We start from the raw sequence: 19,222 nt of genomic DNA on the forward strand, positions 1-19,222 counted from the left end.
AAAACAATGCTCTTACTTAAGAGTGAATCTGCAAGCTACTCTAAAAATTATAGACCAATAACTTGCCTTCCAATGACGTATAAACTAAACACAAGAATTGACGCCGACAGAGTTTATAGTCATTTAGAAGAAAATTCAATTATGGCAGTAGAACAAAAGGGCAATAAAAGAAAGTCATTTGGAACAAAGGATCATTTGTTGTTAAATAAAGTTATAGTGGAGAACTGTAAAAAGGGGAAAAATCTAAGTATGGCATGGATTGACTACAGAAAAGCATTTGATAGTATCCCACGCTCATGGATAAAAGAGTGCTTAAAAATGTATAAGATGCACCCTACGCTGATTGACTACATTACAGTAACCATGAAACAATGGAAGACCACTTTGTTTGCAATTAAGCCATGATAAAAGACAGATTATTATCCCAGGGATAAAGATTCAAAGGGGGATATTCCAGGGTGACTCTCTGTCACTGTTGCTATTCTGCCTTGCCATTAATCCATTAAGCTGTTTACTTAACAGCTTAGGCCATGGCTATAATTTGATTCCTAGAAAACAACAAAGTCTAATGACTTCTCATCTTCTCTTTGTCGATCATTTAAAACTGTATAGCTCATTAGATGAGGAACTAAAAACACAGCTGAAGGTTGTCAAAACTTTTTCAGATGATATTAGAATGTAATTTGGTCTTGATAAATGTGCAAAAGCAACCTTTAAAGCAGGAAAACTGCAGCACCAGGAGAACATCTGTTTACAAGAATGTGATACAAAAGAACTTGAGCAAGAGAGAGTGTATACATACTTGGGAATTGATGAAGGATCAGCAATAAAACATGAACAAATGTGAATAAAACTCAGTAAGGAATACTTTAGAAGACTTAAAATTAATCCTGAGAACAGCATTGACATCATGGAACAAGCTCCAAGCTATAAATCAATTTGCTCTTCCTGTCCTAACTTACAGTTTTGAGGGTAAGAGCTTGAGGTGCTACTGAAGGCAGTTTGAACAACAAGGAATACTGTAATACACAAAAAAACAGACGTGCCACCATGGAACTTCTCGTTCAGCAAATTTAAAACCAAGTAGCTTTAATAAAAGGAATGACTTTAATAAAATGAGGTTAAAACCTGAGCACTTGAATAACAAGGATTAGTGCTTTCAGCCATAGCCTTCTTCAGATCCTAACAATTCAACCAATCACTCTACTTAAAAAACAATCACGGAACCAATTATCGTGCAGCTCTGTATCCCTTCCTTCTCATTCAGCCTCACCGATGAGATCATCTCTCTGGACCAGCCTCTGGATAGACCAATGGGAAACAGACTAGCTGGACACACCTCTTTAGTAGCCAACTGTTTTCCTTGGCAAACAGGCTGTAGACCAATCCTAATCATACTTCTTCTTCCTTCATCTCTCACTCATGTTCACCATTAATAGTATCTTGTGAAATCAGCCTCAAAACATACTGAATAAACATGCCTCCCAATGGAACAGTAAACTGCTAGTGAATAAAATACTTCATTTCCATTTATACAAACGCCATTCTTTCAAAATTGGTTTTAATGAAACTACTCCATTAAGCCCAGGAGGGCAATCAGCTATTAATTCAACAATCAAGTGTATTTCTTCCACTTCAGTTTTATTATTAAGATCTCCACCTCTTGCATTCTCTCTCAGTTGTGTAAGCACCATCAACTTAAATTTATGGTAGGATTACTCTTGATATGGCACACCAAGGCATTTGTTATAATATTGTTTCTAATGTCTGAAAGATGCCGAATAATCCTTTCCTTAAAGGCACTATTCGTTTTGCCTACATAATATGCAGGACAATGTTTACAGACAGCAATGTAAACAACATTTGTACTGCTGCAGGTGAATCATATTAGCTGGGGACCCCAAAAAGTGTTGGCTGGATTAATATTAAAACAAAAAGGATGCGTCATGCTCACCAAATGATTTATAAAAACCAGTGTATACCAAGATTATATATTTCCTGTTCCGAAGGAGGGATGGGCCTCCTTGAAGTTGATTACATGTACAGATCTGCAATTGTTGGACTCCACACCTACCTACTGACCTCACAAGATCCAAATGTAGTGAAAGTTTTGAAACCTGAGAAGAATAAATCTAAGATGACTTCTCTGTTTAATTTAGCAGAAGCATATCAACATCAAGCAGGAATGGAAATCAAACCAGAAGTAGATAAAAACCAGGCAGCAACTGAATATGCCAAAAAACAAAAGAAAGAATACAAGGTGAAGGACCAGATGAGAAGGCAAGAAATGTGGAAAAAACATAAATATAGTTGCAAGTATAGAAAACTTCTGATCAGGAAATCGGGTTAAGGAGAGACAAATTCAAGCCAAGAAATGAACGGTTAATATTGGCAGCCCAAGACAGTGGGCTGTGTACACTCTGGTTTACCAAGTCCATTGAACATGTGGGAGAAACAGACAAATGTAGGTTTTGTAAAACTGAATTGGAAACAGTCACTCACCGTGTTGCTGGCTGCGATACACTAATGGCAGAAGGACTGTATACTGAAAGGCATAATAATGTGGCGAGACTGTTAAACTCGGGATTGTGCAAACATTATGGTACTGAAGTGGCTGAAATACACTGGAAACATGAGCCACTACACATCATAGAAAATGATGAAGTTTATATCACATGAGCTCACCCGTTACCACCCATTACCAACAGGCCAAAAGATAGATGCTAGGAAACTGGATATAGTGGTCCAAGAAAAGAAGAGAAAAGTAGCATTGCTCATTGAAATTGCCACACCCAGTAACTACAGTGTCTTGCGTACAGAGAGACACAGTCATAAAATATCAGGATCTGCAGGTAGAAATGAGATCAATGTGGAAGAATGATACCCAGAGAGTTCCAATAGTAGTAGGAGGAATGAGTCTTATAAAAAAGAATCTACAATCGTATTTGGATATGATACCAATATATGTAAATCCATACGAACTGCAGAAGGAATCATTACTGGGCACATTGCAGGTGCTGCAAAGAGCACTACTGGCTGACATCAAAGATTGAAGAAATACTAATTTTGTGAACTTTAATCATACTTTGACTTAGGAATGGGGTCCATTCTCGTCATGGTATTGGAAACCCAAAAGATTTGGGGAAATTAAAAAGACACTATCCCTATTGCATTCATCATCTCTTCAGCACTCTCTGAGCTGCAATCACTTTCACCCATTTTCTTTTTCCTGGTTAAGGTAACCCATCACATCTTTCCCTGCTGATCTCTCTCTCCCTTCACTTTCCCCTTTTGTAAAATAATGGCCCTAGTTTTGCTATGCCTGCATCTCTCCACTATAAGCTGTCATATTCTATCTTTTATTGTCTTTCCCAATTCACAGCATGCAGCTTCCTCTTGCTGTTGCCCCTTCTTTCCAATCCTTTACACCATTTTCTATGTCTCCTTCTCTATTCACAAATTCCTCTCTATCAATTCTGTTTGACATTAATTATTCCAGTTTCTCATATACTCCCTCTTAGCATGAATAAAGACTGCCAAAGTGAACAGATCAGTGCTTTTCACTTCTTTGATGTCACTTAAATTAATTTTACCTGTATGTGTGACCCATATATGCATGCAGTGAAAGTACCATAGAAAAGATACAGGCCTCTTCTACACACAGCATAATAATTTAAGGTCAGTATAAATTTAAAAGACAGGCATAAGCATATATTTGGTAAGGCACACAGAAATATGAGTTATGCTTCAATGAAATAAAAAAGACAAGTGTTACTAAAAGAATTGTTGCTTTCAAAATCAGGCCATGATGCAAGATAAGATATTAATGATTCCTGAGCCACTGAATGAAAATAGCACAATGAAAGTAATGTATTAGTCACAGTGCCAACTTCTTGGTCTTGATTAATAGTTTGTTTCCAACACATGTGTTGCTTTATTTTAGTTAATTGACATTTTTTACTGGGAAAGTCCAACTGGGATAATATTCAATTTTCAGAGTAGGCCTGGGGAGAAAAGCCCACTTTCCATCATTCAGAAACTCGTAATACAAGTTTAAGAATAAAATTAATTTCTGAGATATCTGGTAGTCTCCCTGTCACCTGCATCTACCGAAACATACCTGGCCATTAGATAATTAGCCAGGGAAGTGAAAGTGTGCATGTCTGAACAATGTGATTTCATACTGCACCCTCTAAGGTGTCACTTGATCCTATTGGAGAATCTTACTGTGTGAACTCTAAGCCGTTTAGAATGCCTATGTCAACACTGCAATCCCTTCTTTATCAATCTCTTTGTTCTTCTAAACATTCTTGCAAATATCCACTCATCCTTACCTTAATGATCCTCAGTGTCTCCTCCTTACACATAAACGTATCAAAAAATACTGCACCTCCTCTCTCTTCCTTGTAGTTCCCTATAGTATGTGTATCAGCCAGTGTTTTACAGTCACTAACACCTTCATTTGAGTAGCATTTCTCCTTCCAGTCAAAGTCTCTATTTTCTTTACTACCTTCTGTGGTTTCTTTCCAGGTTGTTTTCTATCTTCTTCATTTTCTCCTCCACTGTCCATTTGAGCATTTTTTATCTCTACCTCTGAATAGATTGTTTACTTCCCTCCCCATATTCCTGGAGTTATGAGCACAGTCTAGCTATGGTTCATCCATCTTAAAATATCCAGTACCTCAAGTCCTACGTTTGCCATTCTCTTCATCACTTCAGTCATTCTCACTACAATGTTTTCCTCTCCATCTCCCTAACCTCATGACTGCAGTCTTGTTATTATTACAGTTAGTCCTACTCTGTTTTTAAATCATTCAAATTCCATCTAAACTCTTCAGATTCAACTCCAAATTGCTGGCTAACAACATTGTATCATCAATTAAGAAAAGAAACAATGGTCTTCCTCTCCCTTGTTGTTCTGAGTTTTTCAATTACCACCCCCCTTCTGGTAAGCCCCTCTATCCCCAGTAAAACATGCCCTGGAATCAGCAGGTATCTGTAATGTAGTTCTTGGCTGATAACTGTGTCTTTATCTTCATGCTACTCCTTTAGCAAACACTTCTACTGCTGGTTTCCTATAAAAACTGCACCCATTTCTTGTTGTTTCCCACTTCAGTCTCCTTAGGCATCTTCCCACTTACAACACATTAATTGGCAACAAACAATTTTGTAATCAAGTATACATCTCTAGTATATATCAACCATAGCTTCTATAGCCTATCCTCAGATATGACTAGCAAATTGCAGTTGTAATTTCTTGCCATCCCTTAACAAAGCACCCACTCTGTCTCTTGAATTATTCCAGTTTAAACTCTCTATTCATTTTGTTACAAGTGTTATTAATGTTAAATGCATGAGCTTACAATTCAGTCAGTCCAGTTTCTATTGTTTTCTCCGCCAGCCCAGTAAACTCACCTTCTGTTACATTTTAGCTTTGTTTATAGACCTCCACAATCCTTCTGTGACTATCTTGCACACCATTGTATAAAACTTCAGTAAGATGGCATTTGACCTGGCTGGTTTACCTGCTTTCAATTCTTTTGTTGTTTTCTCTACTTCCTCACTATCTTCTGTCATATACAGAAACTCTTTCTTAATCAATTGCTATTTACCACATACAAATCTTTTAACCTTCATGGATCTTCTTATCTTATTTTTGTCTAGGTCTTCTAGGTTTATACTGCATTTTAAAAGGAATAGGCAACTCCTTCCTTCTTTTCTCCTCTCGGTGCAGAGCTCCACCTTTCCTTATCAAGTTACGGGTTGTGTTTTCTGTCCACACCTCCAATCTACCAAAAATATTTTCCTGTAATTTCAATGTACCCTCTTGAAAACTCCTTCTCCATGATTTTTGTTTCCCCTTTGGTGAATTCATTCAGCCTCGCCATTCCTCATAGCCTTAACTTGTCTTCCTTCCATAGCTTCTGTCAAAGGAAAAAACTTCAAAGACCAATTCATGCAAGGTTCAGATATGGCATTTAATTACTTGCTGCAAGGAGACAAAAACATGCAAATACAGGATTTTGCCTAACTACTAACAGGAAGTATGCTCTTCTTATACTGTTCTACAAAATGTTGCTTTCTATAGTTGACGTAATTAAACACAACTTTCTGTATTGTTCTACACCAGATGTTACTCAGATTTTCTGCTGACATGACTGGATTTATGAAAAACATTTGAGAAAAACAACCTGACCTTGGGGGCTTTAGCCCGCTATAAGCTTCTATTGTGTAGTTCTAATACATGTGTTACATTTCAAGGTACTTTTCTAGCTTAGACACAAGTAAACACTGATTGCAGTTCATATTTTCAAGCAGTCTTTGTTCTTATTATTAATAGCTTCTGCAGCTGTGTATTTTCTCACAGAATAAACGGAACTCCTTGTCTAAATCTCATAACATTAATACAAGTGATACATCTATTTATTATTTTCCTGACACAAGCAGAAATTATCTGCTTCCCTGTAAATTTCCAGAGCATAAGCAAAGATTATAACTGCGCATATTTCATAACAATACAAGATTGGAAAGCTTCTGCAGTTTGTACAGATTTATGCAGTGTGAAATAGAATAAATGTGTTAACCCTTTTCAAACCTTAAATGCACTAAGCATATTACTAATACATACACTAATACATATTTTTCTAACAGCTTCACCTCCCCCATCTGCTATCTATTCTGAACTTCCTTTAATTCCCTTTTCATCTTACTTTTTCTTCATGTTTCCTTCTAAATACCCCTGTCAAACTTCTCAGTCTTTGTCTCACTGGTACTTGCATCTGATCCAACCAAACCAATCATTGTTCCTCTAGTCCTCCCTAATTTTATTAAAACATTTTCATAACAGTTTTCTTAGTTATTCTTTACTTTTTATTTCTTTCATTTGATCTCCTTCCAACTATGTAATCATTAACCATCTCTCATTTTTTTCTTTCAAATGCCATTTATCTGTCTGTTATACACCCTTTGCCTCAAACTGACAAACCATCTGGAGCTCCAGTGTTGCATTATATCATCTCTGTATCATTCCTTCCTCTGGGATCCAGTCTATTTCCTCCCATTCCCTGAAAACCCATTAATAAACCCCTGGCATCTTTGTTCATCTACAAATATTCCATATTGTAAATCTGCCATAATTGCCTTTACATGTTCTTCTTCAAATCCTCTTTTGAAAATAATCCACCTTCTGTTACTAGTTTTCAACAACATTTCATTTGCCACCTGTAAGTCTAGTCTTTTCTGAACATCTAAACCACCCCTTTTATCCCTTTCTTTAGCATGTTCTAGTTCCAGCTTTAGAAACTGCTTTGATTTCAGTTTATTTGCATCTCTCATCTTTAATTTGGCCTCTTGTAGTATTTCCACAAATTGACCTTCCTGCTCCAATTTGTTTTTATCTGTCATATCTTTAAAGGCTTGATTTTGCTCCACATTCCAATGTGCTGACTTTATCTGCCTGCTTTTCTTCCTGGCCTCTCACCAGTTTGACATATTAATTTATTCTGCTATTCATTTCCCTTATACAGCTGCTCCTTCTTTTCATCCTCATGCCTTCTCCTTTTTACCTGTGCTTTTTACATCCCCTTCTTTACCTATTTTATCTCCTCATCTTTTCTTCTTGTGCTGCCTCAAGACTAATGCCCTGTACTAGAACAGCATTAGTCCCCCACTCCTTACCCTTGGACAAAAAGCACATATACACAGACTTCCTAGCCTGAGGTAGATGGTGCATGGCTCATATGGACTCCCGTACCCCCTTGCCTACTCTCAACTCTTCTTCTGAATTAATTCTCCCTTTACCCCACTTCCTCTTTCTCACTCTTGGTCGTTCCATGCTCATGTCCAGTTTTACATTCATACTTAAATCTCTTCCCTACCTTGTTTCCTTCTTTCTTCCTGTAGTCCCTTTTCTATGTGGTTCTTAGACCTCACCATTTAATTTTAACAACTTTATTAACTTCACACATTTTCAATAATGGCATGGGTACTCATACAGTTATAGAAAACAAAACGACAGAAAAAAGACATTGCAAACATTTTTTTATTAACTTCATGGAAAAATTCTCTGAAATAAGATTTGCACATAAAACATCTGTATAAACACCTCCATGGAAAAATCCTAATCCTTCAGGATTTTGCTTCATGCTTAGGAACCAGACAGATATCCCCCACTATTCCTTTGTATATAGCCTTTCTATAACCTCTTTTCAAACCTTTCTAAAATGTCCTGATTGAATTGTATAATTATTATGCAATATTTTGTATGACCAGCTAAAAAGTCTTTTTTTTTAACAGCAGCTTCTCTTCTAGACTCAACTAAAACCTGACCAGAGCTGGTCTTTCACTTAACACTCCCTTACCTCTTTCTCTCTGCTATCAGTTCCTGATAGTGGAGGCAGTCTCTAGCCTATGGTCCACTTCTGTGTAGACTCACCCTCACCCCCTCTATTACCTTCTCCCCATAGTTATTTTTCCCCAATACCTTGCTTCTCTTACTTACTTCCTCCAAAAAAAATTCCAGCTTGTCTTGCATTTAAAAACTATTGGAATATTTTCTTATTCTATTATTCACAAAAGTTTTGACACAAAGATGTTGTTTCATTTTGTTAATGTTAAAAATATGTAGGATAATTTGATTCTATTATTTTGCATGTTTGTATGAATTTTATGTTGGAAATTTATAATTGCTACTTGTTATGGGTGAATAAAGTTAAAATTGTTAAAGAAAAATCCAGCTCCTCTTGCATATATATGTATTTGTATATGAATATAGATAAGTAGATGTAGTATATATGAGCCTTAACTACATAGCACTAAAGTATACCTTCAAACTTGGTAGCCCTAATCCACCTTATTCTATGGGGAGCAATGCTTTATCCCACTTAATTCTTGCTCTCTTTAACTCTTTATTAAATTATGGTCTACATATTTTCCTCTGATTGATAAAAAATACACCTGACGTGTATAGAACAGAAACGACTAGGAACATTTTCACTACTTGTTATTTTATCACCAAGAGCTTCCATCTTCTCTGCTTGTGTAATACCTCTTGCTAAGTCTTTTCCCACATAACCTTAGCCATAATAGACTCCTTTTTAATCCATACATCTAAATACTTCATGTTATTATGTCCCCAAGATATGAATATTGCTGAATCGATGCAACATGGTCACATATTCTATAGCTATACCCTTTGTTTTATCTTTATTTATTTCATACCCTGAAAAGACCTGAAACTGTCTCAAAAAGTTTCACAGCACCGAAATGACCCGAAAATAAAACTTGATCACTATATTAGTTATATCCTTGCATGTGTGAACCCCATATTTTATTTACCAATGGCCCAAAGTATAAAGAAAATAAAAGAGAAAGAGGATATTCCCGCCTCATTCCTCTGTTCAAAGAAAACTTGTCAGAGAGGAATCCTCCCAGCTTAATTCTTACTGCTGACCTTTCACATATCCACTTAATTAACCCTATTATTCTATCAGGGAATGAAAATGCAGCCTCCCCATAAAATTCCATCTGACTCTATTGGATGCCTTCTCTGCATTAAGATCCAGCAGCAGTAGAGGCATCGTCTTACACTATGCCTCCATCTTGATCATCATTGTTTGATTCACATTGTTAAATGTTTGCCTCCCCTCCACAAAACCATACTAATCCATATCTATCAATCTTGGAAACACTTTTGCCATTCTCTTAGTACTCTTCCTCGTTATAAAATATCATTAAGCAAAGCCACCCAGACCTTTATAACTTCCTTCCTTCCTAACTTCCAGACTTTCACAGGAGTACTATCTGCTCCAGGAAACTTCCCTGTTGATTGATTATACATTATCATTTTATCTCATCGCTTACTATCTTAGCTATTAATTATTGAATCTCTTCTTTCTCGAACCTTTGCATAATATGTCTTCCATAAATATTTCCATTTGTGGCTTTTACTGTTTGCCCCATTCCTCTGCTTTATACAAATCTTCATACAATTTCCAAAATATCTCTAATACCTGTATAGGATCTCTGCCTAGTTTTCTTGTTACAGGTTCCTTAAGTTTGGAAATTATCTTTTCTGCTTTATGTTGCCTAAGTCAATGTGCTACGAGTTTTTGTGCTCTGGAGTTGTTATCAAACAACAGCATTTCTAAACTAATGCATGCCATCCAAATGCTTCCTTATTTCCTTTTTATCACTCAGCAGTTGCTCTTATTCTGTGAGGTTCTCATTCTTCTGCAATACTTCAGTCTGACACCAGTTAATTTTCCTTCTTCCCCATATCTCATTCTCTCATATTTTAATTTCTATTTTTCTTTTATCCCCCTACACGTCTATCCTTTCTCAAGAAATGCCCAGCTTCCCTAATAACTTTTGAACCATTTATGGTACCCGCTCCTTTAACTCCTCTGTTTTTAACAAGTAAAAAAATGCCAGTGTGGCATTTTTATTTCATTGCTCTACATCTTTAACTTAGTCTTTATTGCTAAATGAGATGAAATAATTACTGGATGCCTTTCAAACTTTTCAGTTAAATATACATTCTCCTAGAAAATGTAGTTTATATCCAGTCCAGCCTACTTATTTTACCTAGGGAAATGATATGTAAATTCTGTATGATCTCCTGCTAGTAAATTCACATTTTTCATTTCAAACTATTATATTATTTTTTCAGAAGTCTGCATTCTTTTCTGTGCTTCACCTATGTTCCCCATGTACATCCTCACTATTGCATGTCAGGTTACAGTCCCAACACATAAATAATATTCACTGCTGAAAACTAATTATTTCTCCCAAAATTCTCCTAGGATTCATAACAGTAGATTTAGGTGGAACATAAATACATGCCAGTGTTATCCTTCTTCCCTGATAATAACCCCCTGCTACCACACATCTGCCACTATTGCCTTTGCTTTCCTCTTCTATCACCATTGGATCCCCACTTTTTCACTGTCACAGATGCTGTACTGAATATGCATTCTGAAGTCCTTTCTTTGCCAACTTCACTTGCTCCATTCTATTCAAATGTGTTTCCTATAACATTGCTATAATTCAGTATTCTTTACTTTTTGTCTATACCTGTAATGCCAATGGCATTCACTGATAAAAACTGATAAGCCAGATGTTGTGATACCGCCATTTTGTCATTCATTTCTCTCTTCCTTTTTAGGCTAGCAGTGGAAATAGTAGAAAAGTGTAAGTGCTCATTGTGCAACAGTGTTTATTCCTGTCAGTACATGCATTTTTACTATTAGTAGACCTATTTATAGGTTATTCCATTTGCCTTTAAACTACGCCCATGCCTGTCAGAAACTATATCCTCCCCTATGGGTTAAAAAGACTTCTCCTTCACCCTACCACTGGCAGTTGGTTCCCGCATTTTGGCAATTATTCCATTACACTATTATACAACATCCATTTTTGATGAACCTCCAAAGAAAATTGGGATAGAAACTTGTTTTGCAAGTTTTATGCTCATATAGCTTTTCATTTTTCTGCCTTCATTCAGGATCCACTGTTTTGCATTATGCTCATCTGATGTACAGGGAACACATTATCTATCATAGTATTATATGACATCTATTTCTGATGACATCTAAAGAAGATGGAGATAAAAACTTGGTTTGCTAGTTTTCTGCACATATGTCGCTTCTTCTGCCTTCCTGTATGATCCACTGTTTTGCCTTATATCAGTACCCTTACAGGGAATAGGCCTTGGATTATCTCTTTTTATCTTTAGCTTGCTGAATATATGTATTCTGTCTACTTCATGACCTGATTTATTTCCACTGGTACAATCAGTGCATTTAATGTTTGTGTAACAGTTCTGTAAATGCTTCCCTATAGCTCTTACAGTTCCTAAAATGAAACCTTTTCTCTTATTTAATCAGTCATCTATTTTATCTTTTTAACCAAATCATTTCTTGGTGTAATTTCCACATTAATATTTCACCAAGGCATTCACTTATAACAACTGCATCTCCAACTTTTCTTTCATAAATATTATATCTCCTCACTATTCATGAGTATGAAAGGCCTGTTCCATCATTCCCTCTCTCATACTGTTAAAAGGCTGGTGTATTTCTGAGTGCATTTGCATAATAAAGCCACGTGTTTCTATTGCTATTAAATTGCTTCAGTTTGTATTAACATCTTTGGGTATCTTCATTTTTTTCCATTATTAGCTATTACTTCCTTACTTCTACTCTCCTTTTTTCGTGTCTCTTAATTAGGCATAAGGAAATGTTTAGTCCCTTTCTTTATAAATTGGTAAACCTAACAAGAGAAGTCTACAATATGAAAGTCCTCAGAAATCATCACTAATATATATATATATATATATATATATATATATATATATATATATAGAGAGAGAGAGAGCTACTTCTTTGGTATGGGGTGCTTGAGTCTGTCTTATGTTGCAGACAAAGTAATAAAAAAACACAGGAAGATTGAAGAAGTGGATATTTTGAATTAAAGCATTGTACTGGGAGACTGCAGTGGAATTTGGGAGAACTTTTTGCATGTACAATAATTCTTCCTGTTTCTGCCTGCAGAAATTTTACACGAGAAATTGTAAATATGTTGAACAAATTACAATTAACATTTCCAAGTAAAACATACATTTGCTTTGCTAGTTTGTATGCATAATTAAATTACATATCATCTCTAATAAGAAGTCCCACATGATCACACAAAATACAAACCTTTGCAGTCTGAAATGTCAAAATGACTGGATCTGTGAGGTTATACTTCCACTCGCTAGAAATTGTTGCAATAACTACTTTTGAATTCACAGTATAGTTGTAATCCGATTGCGGTTTGTCAATTAGATGACCACTAGATAGTATTGACTCAATTTCGGGCCCGTGGAATGATGCCAGCATAGTAAAAGGTGGTGTATCTGGCAAAAAATAAAAGAAAACATAGATTTTTTTCACTTCCCAATGTAAACCCTGTAACTTATGCAGTCTCATGCTTTTCATGAAGTGAAATGTTGTCCACATTTTAAATACACAGTGAAAAGAATTAGAACAGAAATGAAGGTCTCAATTCCTCAAGAAAAGAATATAGGATCCAAACTGAGATGGTTGCTAAATTCACCTGCTTTGTTAGACTCAGCTGCCAATTCATTACCTGATCTATTCAATTCAAATATGTAATGGGCCACATAAAGAGTTGCTGTCAGTGTTAGTGACTTACTCCTGTGTAAGCATGCACTGATTCTGAAAGACTTGCTCTCAGTGTAAGTGACTTACCTCAGTATAAGGCATATATATAAAAAACTTTACACTTAGAATGAGTCTTCTAAAACCTGATCATTGTCTCAACCAAAGTTTACTACAATTAAGAAAGCCACTCCTGTACAAAAATTCAAACTAATATTCAAACAATAATTTACATCTCCTGTAATAATCTCCTATAATAATTGGTAATCATGTAATTGCTGTTTTAAGCCTATTTCATAACTAATTTATTCACAGAATAACATTTAAGAACTGCTAAGTGACATTGATTCTTACTCAGTGTGTCTTTTTAGAAACTAGGTTCTTAGATCATAGCTCAACTGTCCAGATTTTCACTGAATGTCCAGATTTTTGCCTCATATTTTAGTTCTGCTCCTCATAAACTTCTGCCAAATCACTGAGGATTGAAATCACTAAATAATGACACACATTTGCGTTTCAGGCATCAGATCCTTTAGAAGATGGATATTAATGCAAAACATTTTATTTTAGCAATTTTCTAAAGTTATAAGAGCAATGTTTAAAATTTGTCCCTGATTTTGGATTTTTGACCCCCCCCACACAATTATTTATGGATTTTCGATTTTCTGTGCCTAGTTGTTGAGAGGTATGGCCCTTACATACTTCTTCCAATGAACCTCTCTGTTTACAGTCAGTTTTGTTACCCTTTTGCTTTGTCAGTCTGGGCCAAATAATGTATCAGATTATTATGAAATAAATAAACAAAATTAAAATGAAAGAACCCACTTTCCTGCATTTTTCAGCAACAGTTACCTGAGAGTGGTACTTAGTGATCACCAGATCCAGATGTAGATGGATGAAACCCTGACTATGAATCAGGTGAAATGGGTTTGATTACTGGAACCAGTACTGGAGAAGCTGATAAGGAGAGAGACAGGATTAAAGGGGCTACACTTATTCAACCTGTCTCAGAAAGGATGGCTAATGGAGGAGTGCTGTGGAGCCATGTAGCTGGTTTGCTGTCACTGTATACTAGAGTATATGTCAGAGTGTTCAACAGGAAGTAGAGGGGCGGGATTGCAGAAAATACAACATCCAGACTCAGAAGCAGGCTGTAGCTACAGGTTTCCCACTGCATGCACGTTACAAGAGTGGGACATAGGATAAGCACTTCACTCCAGAGGTCAGTCAAAGTTTGACATCAGAGGGTCCAGATGCCAATAAAGTCGATGGGGAACCAGCTCTAAGTGGATATGACTCTCCCTGAAAATCCAAGCCTCACCATAGGACCTGAAGAGGAACAAATGAACTAAATGGGGACTCAGAGAAGAGAAGTGATGGCCAGAAGAGGGAAAAAGAAAGACAGTCATGCTTAATCATATGTGTTTAGAAGGACTGATTCTACATAGCTGTTGGATAAATATGCACCACTGGCTATTTTGACATTTAGCTAAACATGCAAATGTCCCTGACAAATGCAATATATAGGTGTGTGCTCGCACGCGTGCATATGTGTGTGTGTGTGTGTGTGTGTGTGTGTGTGTGTGGGTATGTGTAAATGTGTGTGTGCATGTGTGTGTGTGTGTGTGTGTGTGTGTGTGTGTGTGTGTAAATGTGTGTGTGCGTGTGTGTGGGTATGTGTAAATATGTGTGTGTGTGTGCGTGCGTGTGTGTGTGTGTGTGTGTGTGTGTGTGTGTGTGTGTGTGTGTGTGGGTATGTGTAAATGTGTGTGTGCGTGTGTGTGCATGTGTGTGTGTGTTCTTGTGCGTGCTTGTGCGTGTGTGTGTGTGTGTGTGTGTGTGTGTGTGTGCGTGCGCGTGTGTGTATGTGTGCTTGTGCTTGCTTGTGTGTATGCATGTGTGCATGTGCGTGTGTGCGTGTTTGTGTGTGTGTGCATGTGTGCTTGTGCATGCATGTGCTTGTGTGCGTGTGTGTGTGTATGTGCTTGTGTGTGCTTGTGTGTATGTGTGCGTGTGCATGTGTGTGCATGTGTGTGCATGTGTGTGTGTGTGATGTTGCTATTTCCAAATGTGTCTGTCTGGGTCTACGGGATTGCATACATGTGCATATGTGTATCTGTGTCTGGATATGCTCATATTCATGGGCAGTCATATGCAGTGTCTCACTTGTTTTTCAGTACACATATAAATATTTTCTGATATATTGTTGTCATGCAAACATGTAAAAATGTGGTTACTAAGTCATCTCTGTACAAGACATAAGTTCTACATGCACTGTGTATAAACATGTGCCGAGCTCTGTACATGTTTACAGTAAGCATACTATGCTATTTCTGTATAAAATATATATTACTTTCAGATATCAGAGTTCAAGCCACACATCACCCTGACTGACGGACCATAATAAGAGCTCCTCCGCTTTTATTATAAACATTCTGAACTTTAGGTTTAATTTTTGTCAATAAAAATTAAAATTGTGTCTTTACATCTACCAAGAGACTCCAACGTCTGTCTGTAGAAGGTTTAAACTTACATATTAATAAATGTTAAAATGAAAATTAGGACAACTTTTCAGACTTCTAAAGATTAGTTTTGCAGGGTTTCCATAAAAGTGCATAAACTGTGATATTCAATATTTTCAAATAATGTCTTCTTTCCTCTACTTTGGTAAGAAACATTTATAAGCATGTTTGAAATGGACATATAAAATGTTTTTGATTGGTTTAGTATATATCAGTAAACCCATTATATTTTATATATTGATACGGGATAAATAAAATAATAATATAGTGTAGAAATGGTCTATAGAATGATAAAATAATCACAGCCAGATTTCTTAACTTTTGTACTTTTTTGACTTTGAAACTAAAATATGAGGGGGAATTCAATAAAGCCTACATGTAGTGATTTTCCATGTAGGCATAGTAGCACAGAGCTTACATGGAAGTAAGCAGCTGTGCGATCCAGTAAATAGAGCAGAGGGGCATGCATGACCGCATGGACATGGAAGTGTCCATGGCATGCAAATCACATCATAAGCAGGTGAATTGCATGCAAATGAAGGTGCTGGAGCAATCCAGCAAGGAGACAGGCCATCGTGCGGAACCTGTGTTTATACTAGTGCTATGGGTTTGAGCGCTGCACCGCAATGCTTAGCAGGGAAGGGATTTAAAAAAAAAAAAACAAGGAAATTGCCTTGGAAAGCCAATCATGTATAAATTACTGATAACCCCGTTCCACTTACATTGGGCCATTCAAACCCCTCAATGATGTACCTGGCATGTGGAATGCATCATAGTTAGGCAATCACACAGGCTGCATCTGCAGCAGAGCACTATAAAGTATACATACACCCTACAATCTGATTTTCCCACATACTCTGCACCATTGGAGTACAGACTTGAGAATTTTAACTGACAGAATGCTAGTGGCTACTGCTGCTCTGCTACATCTGTATGTGCTAGAGGCTGAGGTCAGTGATGATGATGTTGCTGCTGACAATAGGACCAGACTGAGAAGGCGAAGAGCGTTCAGGCCCAGGGTAAACTTCCAGGGCTACATGACCTGGAGGTTGTACAGTGTTACAGGGTGGACAGGGACATACTACAAGAACTCACTGAGCTCTGCTGCCCTCAACTCAGGCCCAGAGCCAACAGAAGGGACCCCATCCCAGTGAAACAAAGGTATGTGTAGCCCTTAGAATACTAGCTCCAGGTACTTTTCAAAGACCAACTGGGGATATGATGAGGGTCTCACAGGCATCAGCATCCAGGGTACTCCAACAGTTCCTGGATGCCATTCAAGCACATACCAGGGAGCACATTTATTTACCCAGCACCCCTGCGGAAAGGACCAGGAGTATGCATCTCTTCTGCCATGTAGCACACTGCCCTGAGGTACTGGGTGCCATAGACTGCACTCATGTACACATTAAGGCACCACATGGTGAGGAGGGTAGAGTCTACGTAAATCACAAGAGATATCACTCCATCAACTGCCAGGGCATTATCATGATTGTGTGTGCTGGCAGCCCTGGCAGTTATCACGACTCCCATATCTGCATGCACCACAGCTGTAGCAGATGTTTGCCAGTGGGGACATCCCATATGGCTATCTGCTGGGGAATGCTGGCTACACACTGGAACCATGAATGATGACCCCCATCAGAAATGCACACACACCAACCAGAAAACATCATAATGAGGCTCACACATAAACTAGGAACATCATAGAGTGTGTGTTTGGGCTGCTCAAGTCATGGTTCCGGAGCCTTGATATATCTGGTTGAGCCCTGCAGTACTCTCCAGCCACATGTGTACAGATGTTCACAGTATGTGCCATGCTACACAATATGATCCTGCCAAAACAGCTGTGACAGGATCATCAGAGGGAAGGGGTATACAGCCCCCCACCAGTGCTAAGGTCCCCACAGCCATACCCACAGGGTGAATTGGAGGAGAAACACCCTGAGCCTGTCCATGTAGGCAGATGGAGGCATGCCCAGTATGCCTGGGCTTTGGCAAAGAGGCAAAGCATAGCACATGCATTGACAACCTAGGGTCCTAGGGACTGACATCTTACTCCAACTCACATACATAGTAAAAAGGATGCCAGCTACACCACACAACCTGCACCTTACCATTTATTGGCTGTGTACTGTGTGCCTCAGACAGAGTCAGACCTGAAGCACTGTTACCTCAACTGTTGTGTTCACAAGGTAAGTCACTCTCCTTTACTACAAATGTATGGGGTACTAGACTATGGTAGCATATGTATGGACCTGTTACATATATACAAGGGAATAGAGAGGGATACTGGGCTACTTGCAGACAACTAACAGCTATGTTGGACAACAGGTACTCTGTACAAAACTGGCTGCCCCATAATATGCAGTATGCCACAAGGCAGCAAAACCCACTGCAGTATGCAAGGGAAATGCCAAAGAGTGGGGTCATAGGACAGATGCAAGACTGTCAGTGCTACAGTACCCTACCTCCAACACAGCCATGTTCCCATACAACTGCAGTAACAGTATGTTTGCAGGGATATAGCAGCAGACCACACAATCCCAAGGGTGTCACAAGCAACCTGGCAACATGTTATATTTCCACAATATGCAGGGGTCAAGGTGTATATGTCTTTCTGGTATTGATAGTGTGAGGAAGTAAACCTCACATTCTTGTGGTTGGTGTGGCTCTGTGGGCTAAGTACATTAGCGTGGCAGATGGTGTTCATGGTTCGAGGCTGGACGCACCTACAACTTTTGCATGTGAGGTTCTGCTATGGTCGAGGTCCCACAGACCATCAATATTTCACAATCTGTTACTGTTACTGCAAGAAACCTGGACAAAGCCTGAGACAATGGAGGGACAGAGGCCCAAACCTACAGACATTATACATGCTCTGAGTAACCTAGAAGGTGGCTAGTATAACAGCAGGTAGTAACAAGTCAGAGTAGCAGCAGGATGTAAAAGCCTTCACGTAGCTGAGTCACTACTTAAAACAAGACAGTGGGATCCAGTTAATAGTATATTACCAGACAAACACAACTGTCTGAGAAGCAGAGCAGACATATGGGGTAGAACGCTGCTCATCTTACAAAACATGTATGGTCAGAGGAGTGAGTACTGTAACCCTGTATGTTGTGCTCCATCAAGTATTCCAGTCACAGCATGCCTACAAACACATAAAGCAGGAAATCTGGACAAAGCCATAAAGAAGGGTGGGAGAAGGGCCCAAATATAAGGAGAAGGATCAACTAGTGGCCAAAAATTTAGAAAGTGCAGAGAATAATAGGTTGTGCAGTAGCATGGGTTTCCTGGTGTGCATGGAGTCAGTAACTCAAATGTCTGTCATCATTGCCTAACATCAATCTGCAATGATTTGTCACTGATGTACCAGAAAATCACAATGCAATGTAAAACGTACCATACATATAATGCAAAACTCTGTACACTCTATTACAATCTGTACAATCGCTAGGTATGAGTTAGATGTTACGTTAAGCACACAGCTGGACAATCCCTTGGACAAAATATCAGGGAGGTGCTGGACTGTTG

General features: G+C 38.0%; 1 protein-coding gene across 1 annotated transcript in view; it reads right to left on the minus strand.

The window, feature by feature from the left end:
* Positions 1-19,222, minus strand: part of LOC122810768 (adhesion G protein-coupled receptor E3-like) — an 804,089-nt gene that overhangs the window by 462,867 nt on the left and 322,000 nt on the right. The window contains exon 6 of the mRNA XM_044082329.1: positions 12,702-12,898. Coding sequence (XP_043938264.1) covers positions 12,702-12,898 — 197 coding nt within the window. The remainder of the gene's footprint in view (positions 1-12,701; positions 12,899-19,222) is intronic.

This window comes from Protopterus annectens, chromosome 9.part0, assembly GCF_019279795.1.
Source record: "Protopterus annectens isolate FY-2018-M chromosome 9.part0, PAN1.0, whole genome shotgun sequence".
Lineage (NCBI taxonomy): Eukaryota > Metazoa > Chordata > Ceratodontiformes > Protopteridae > Protopterus > Protopterus annectens.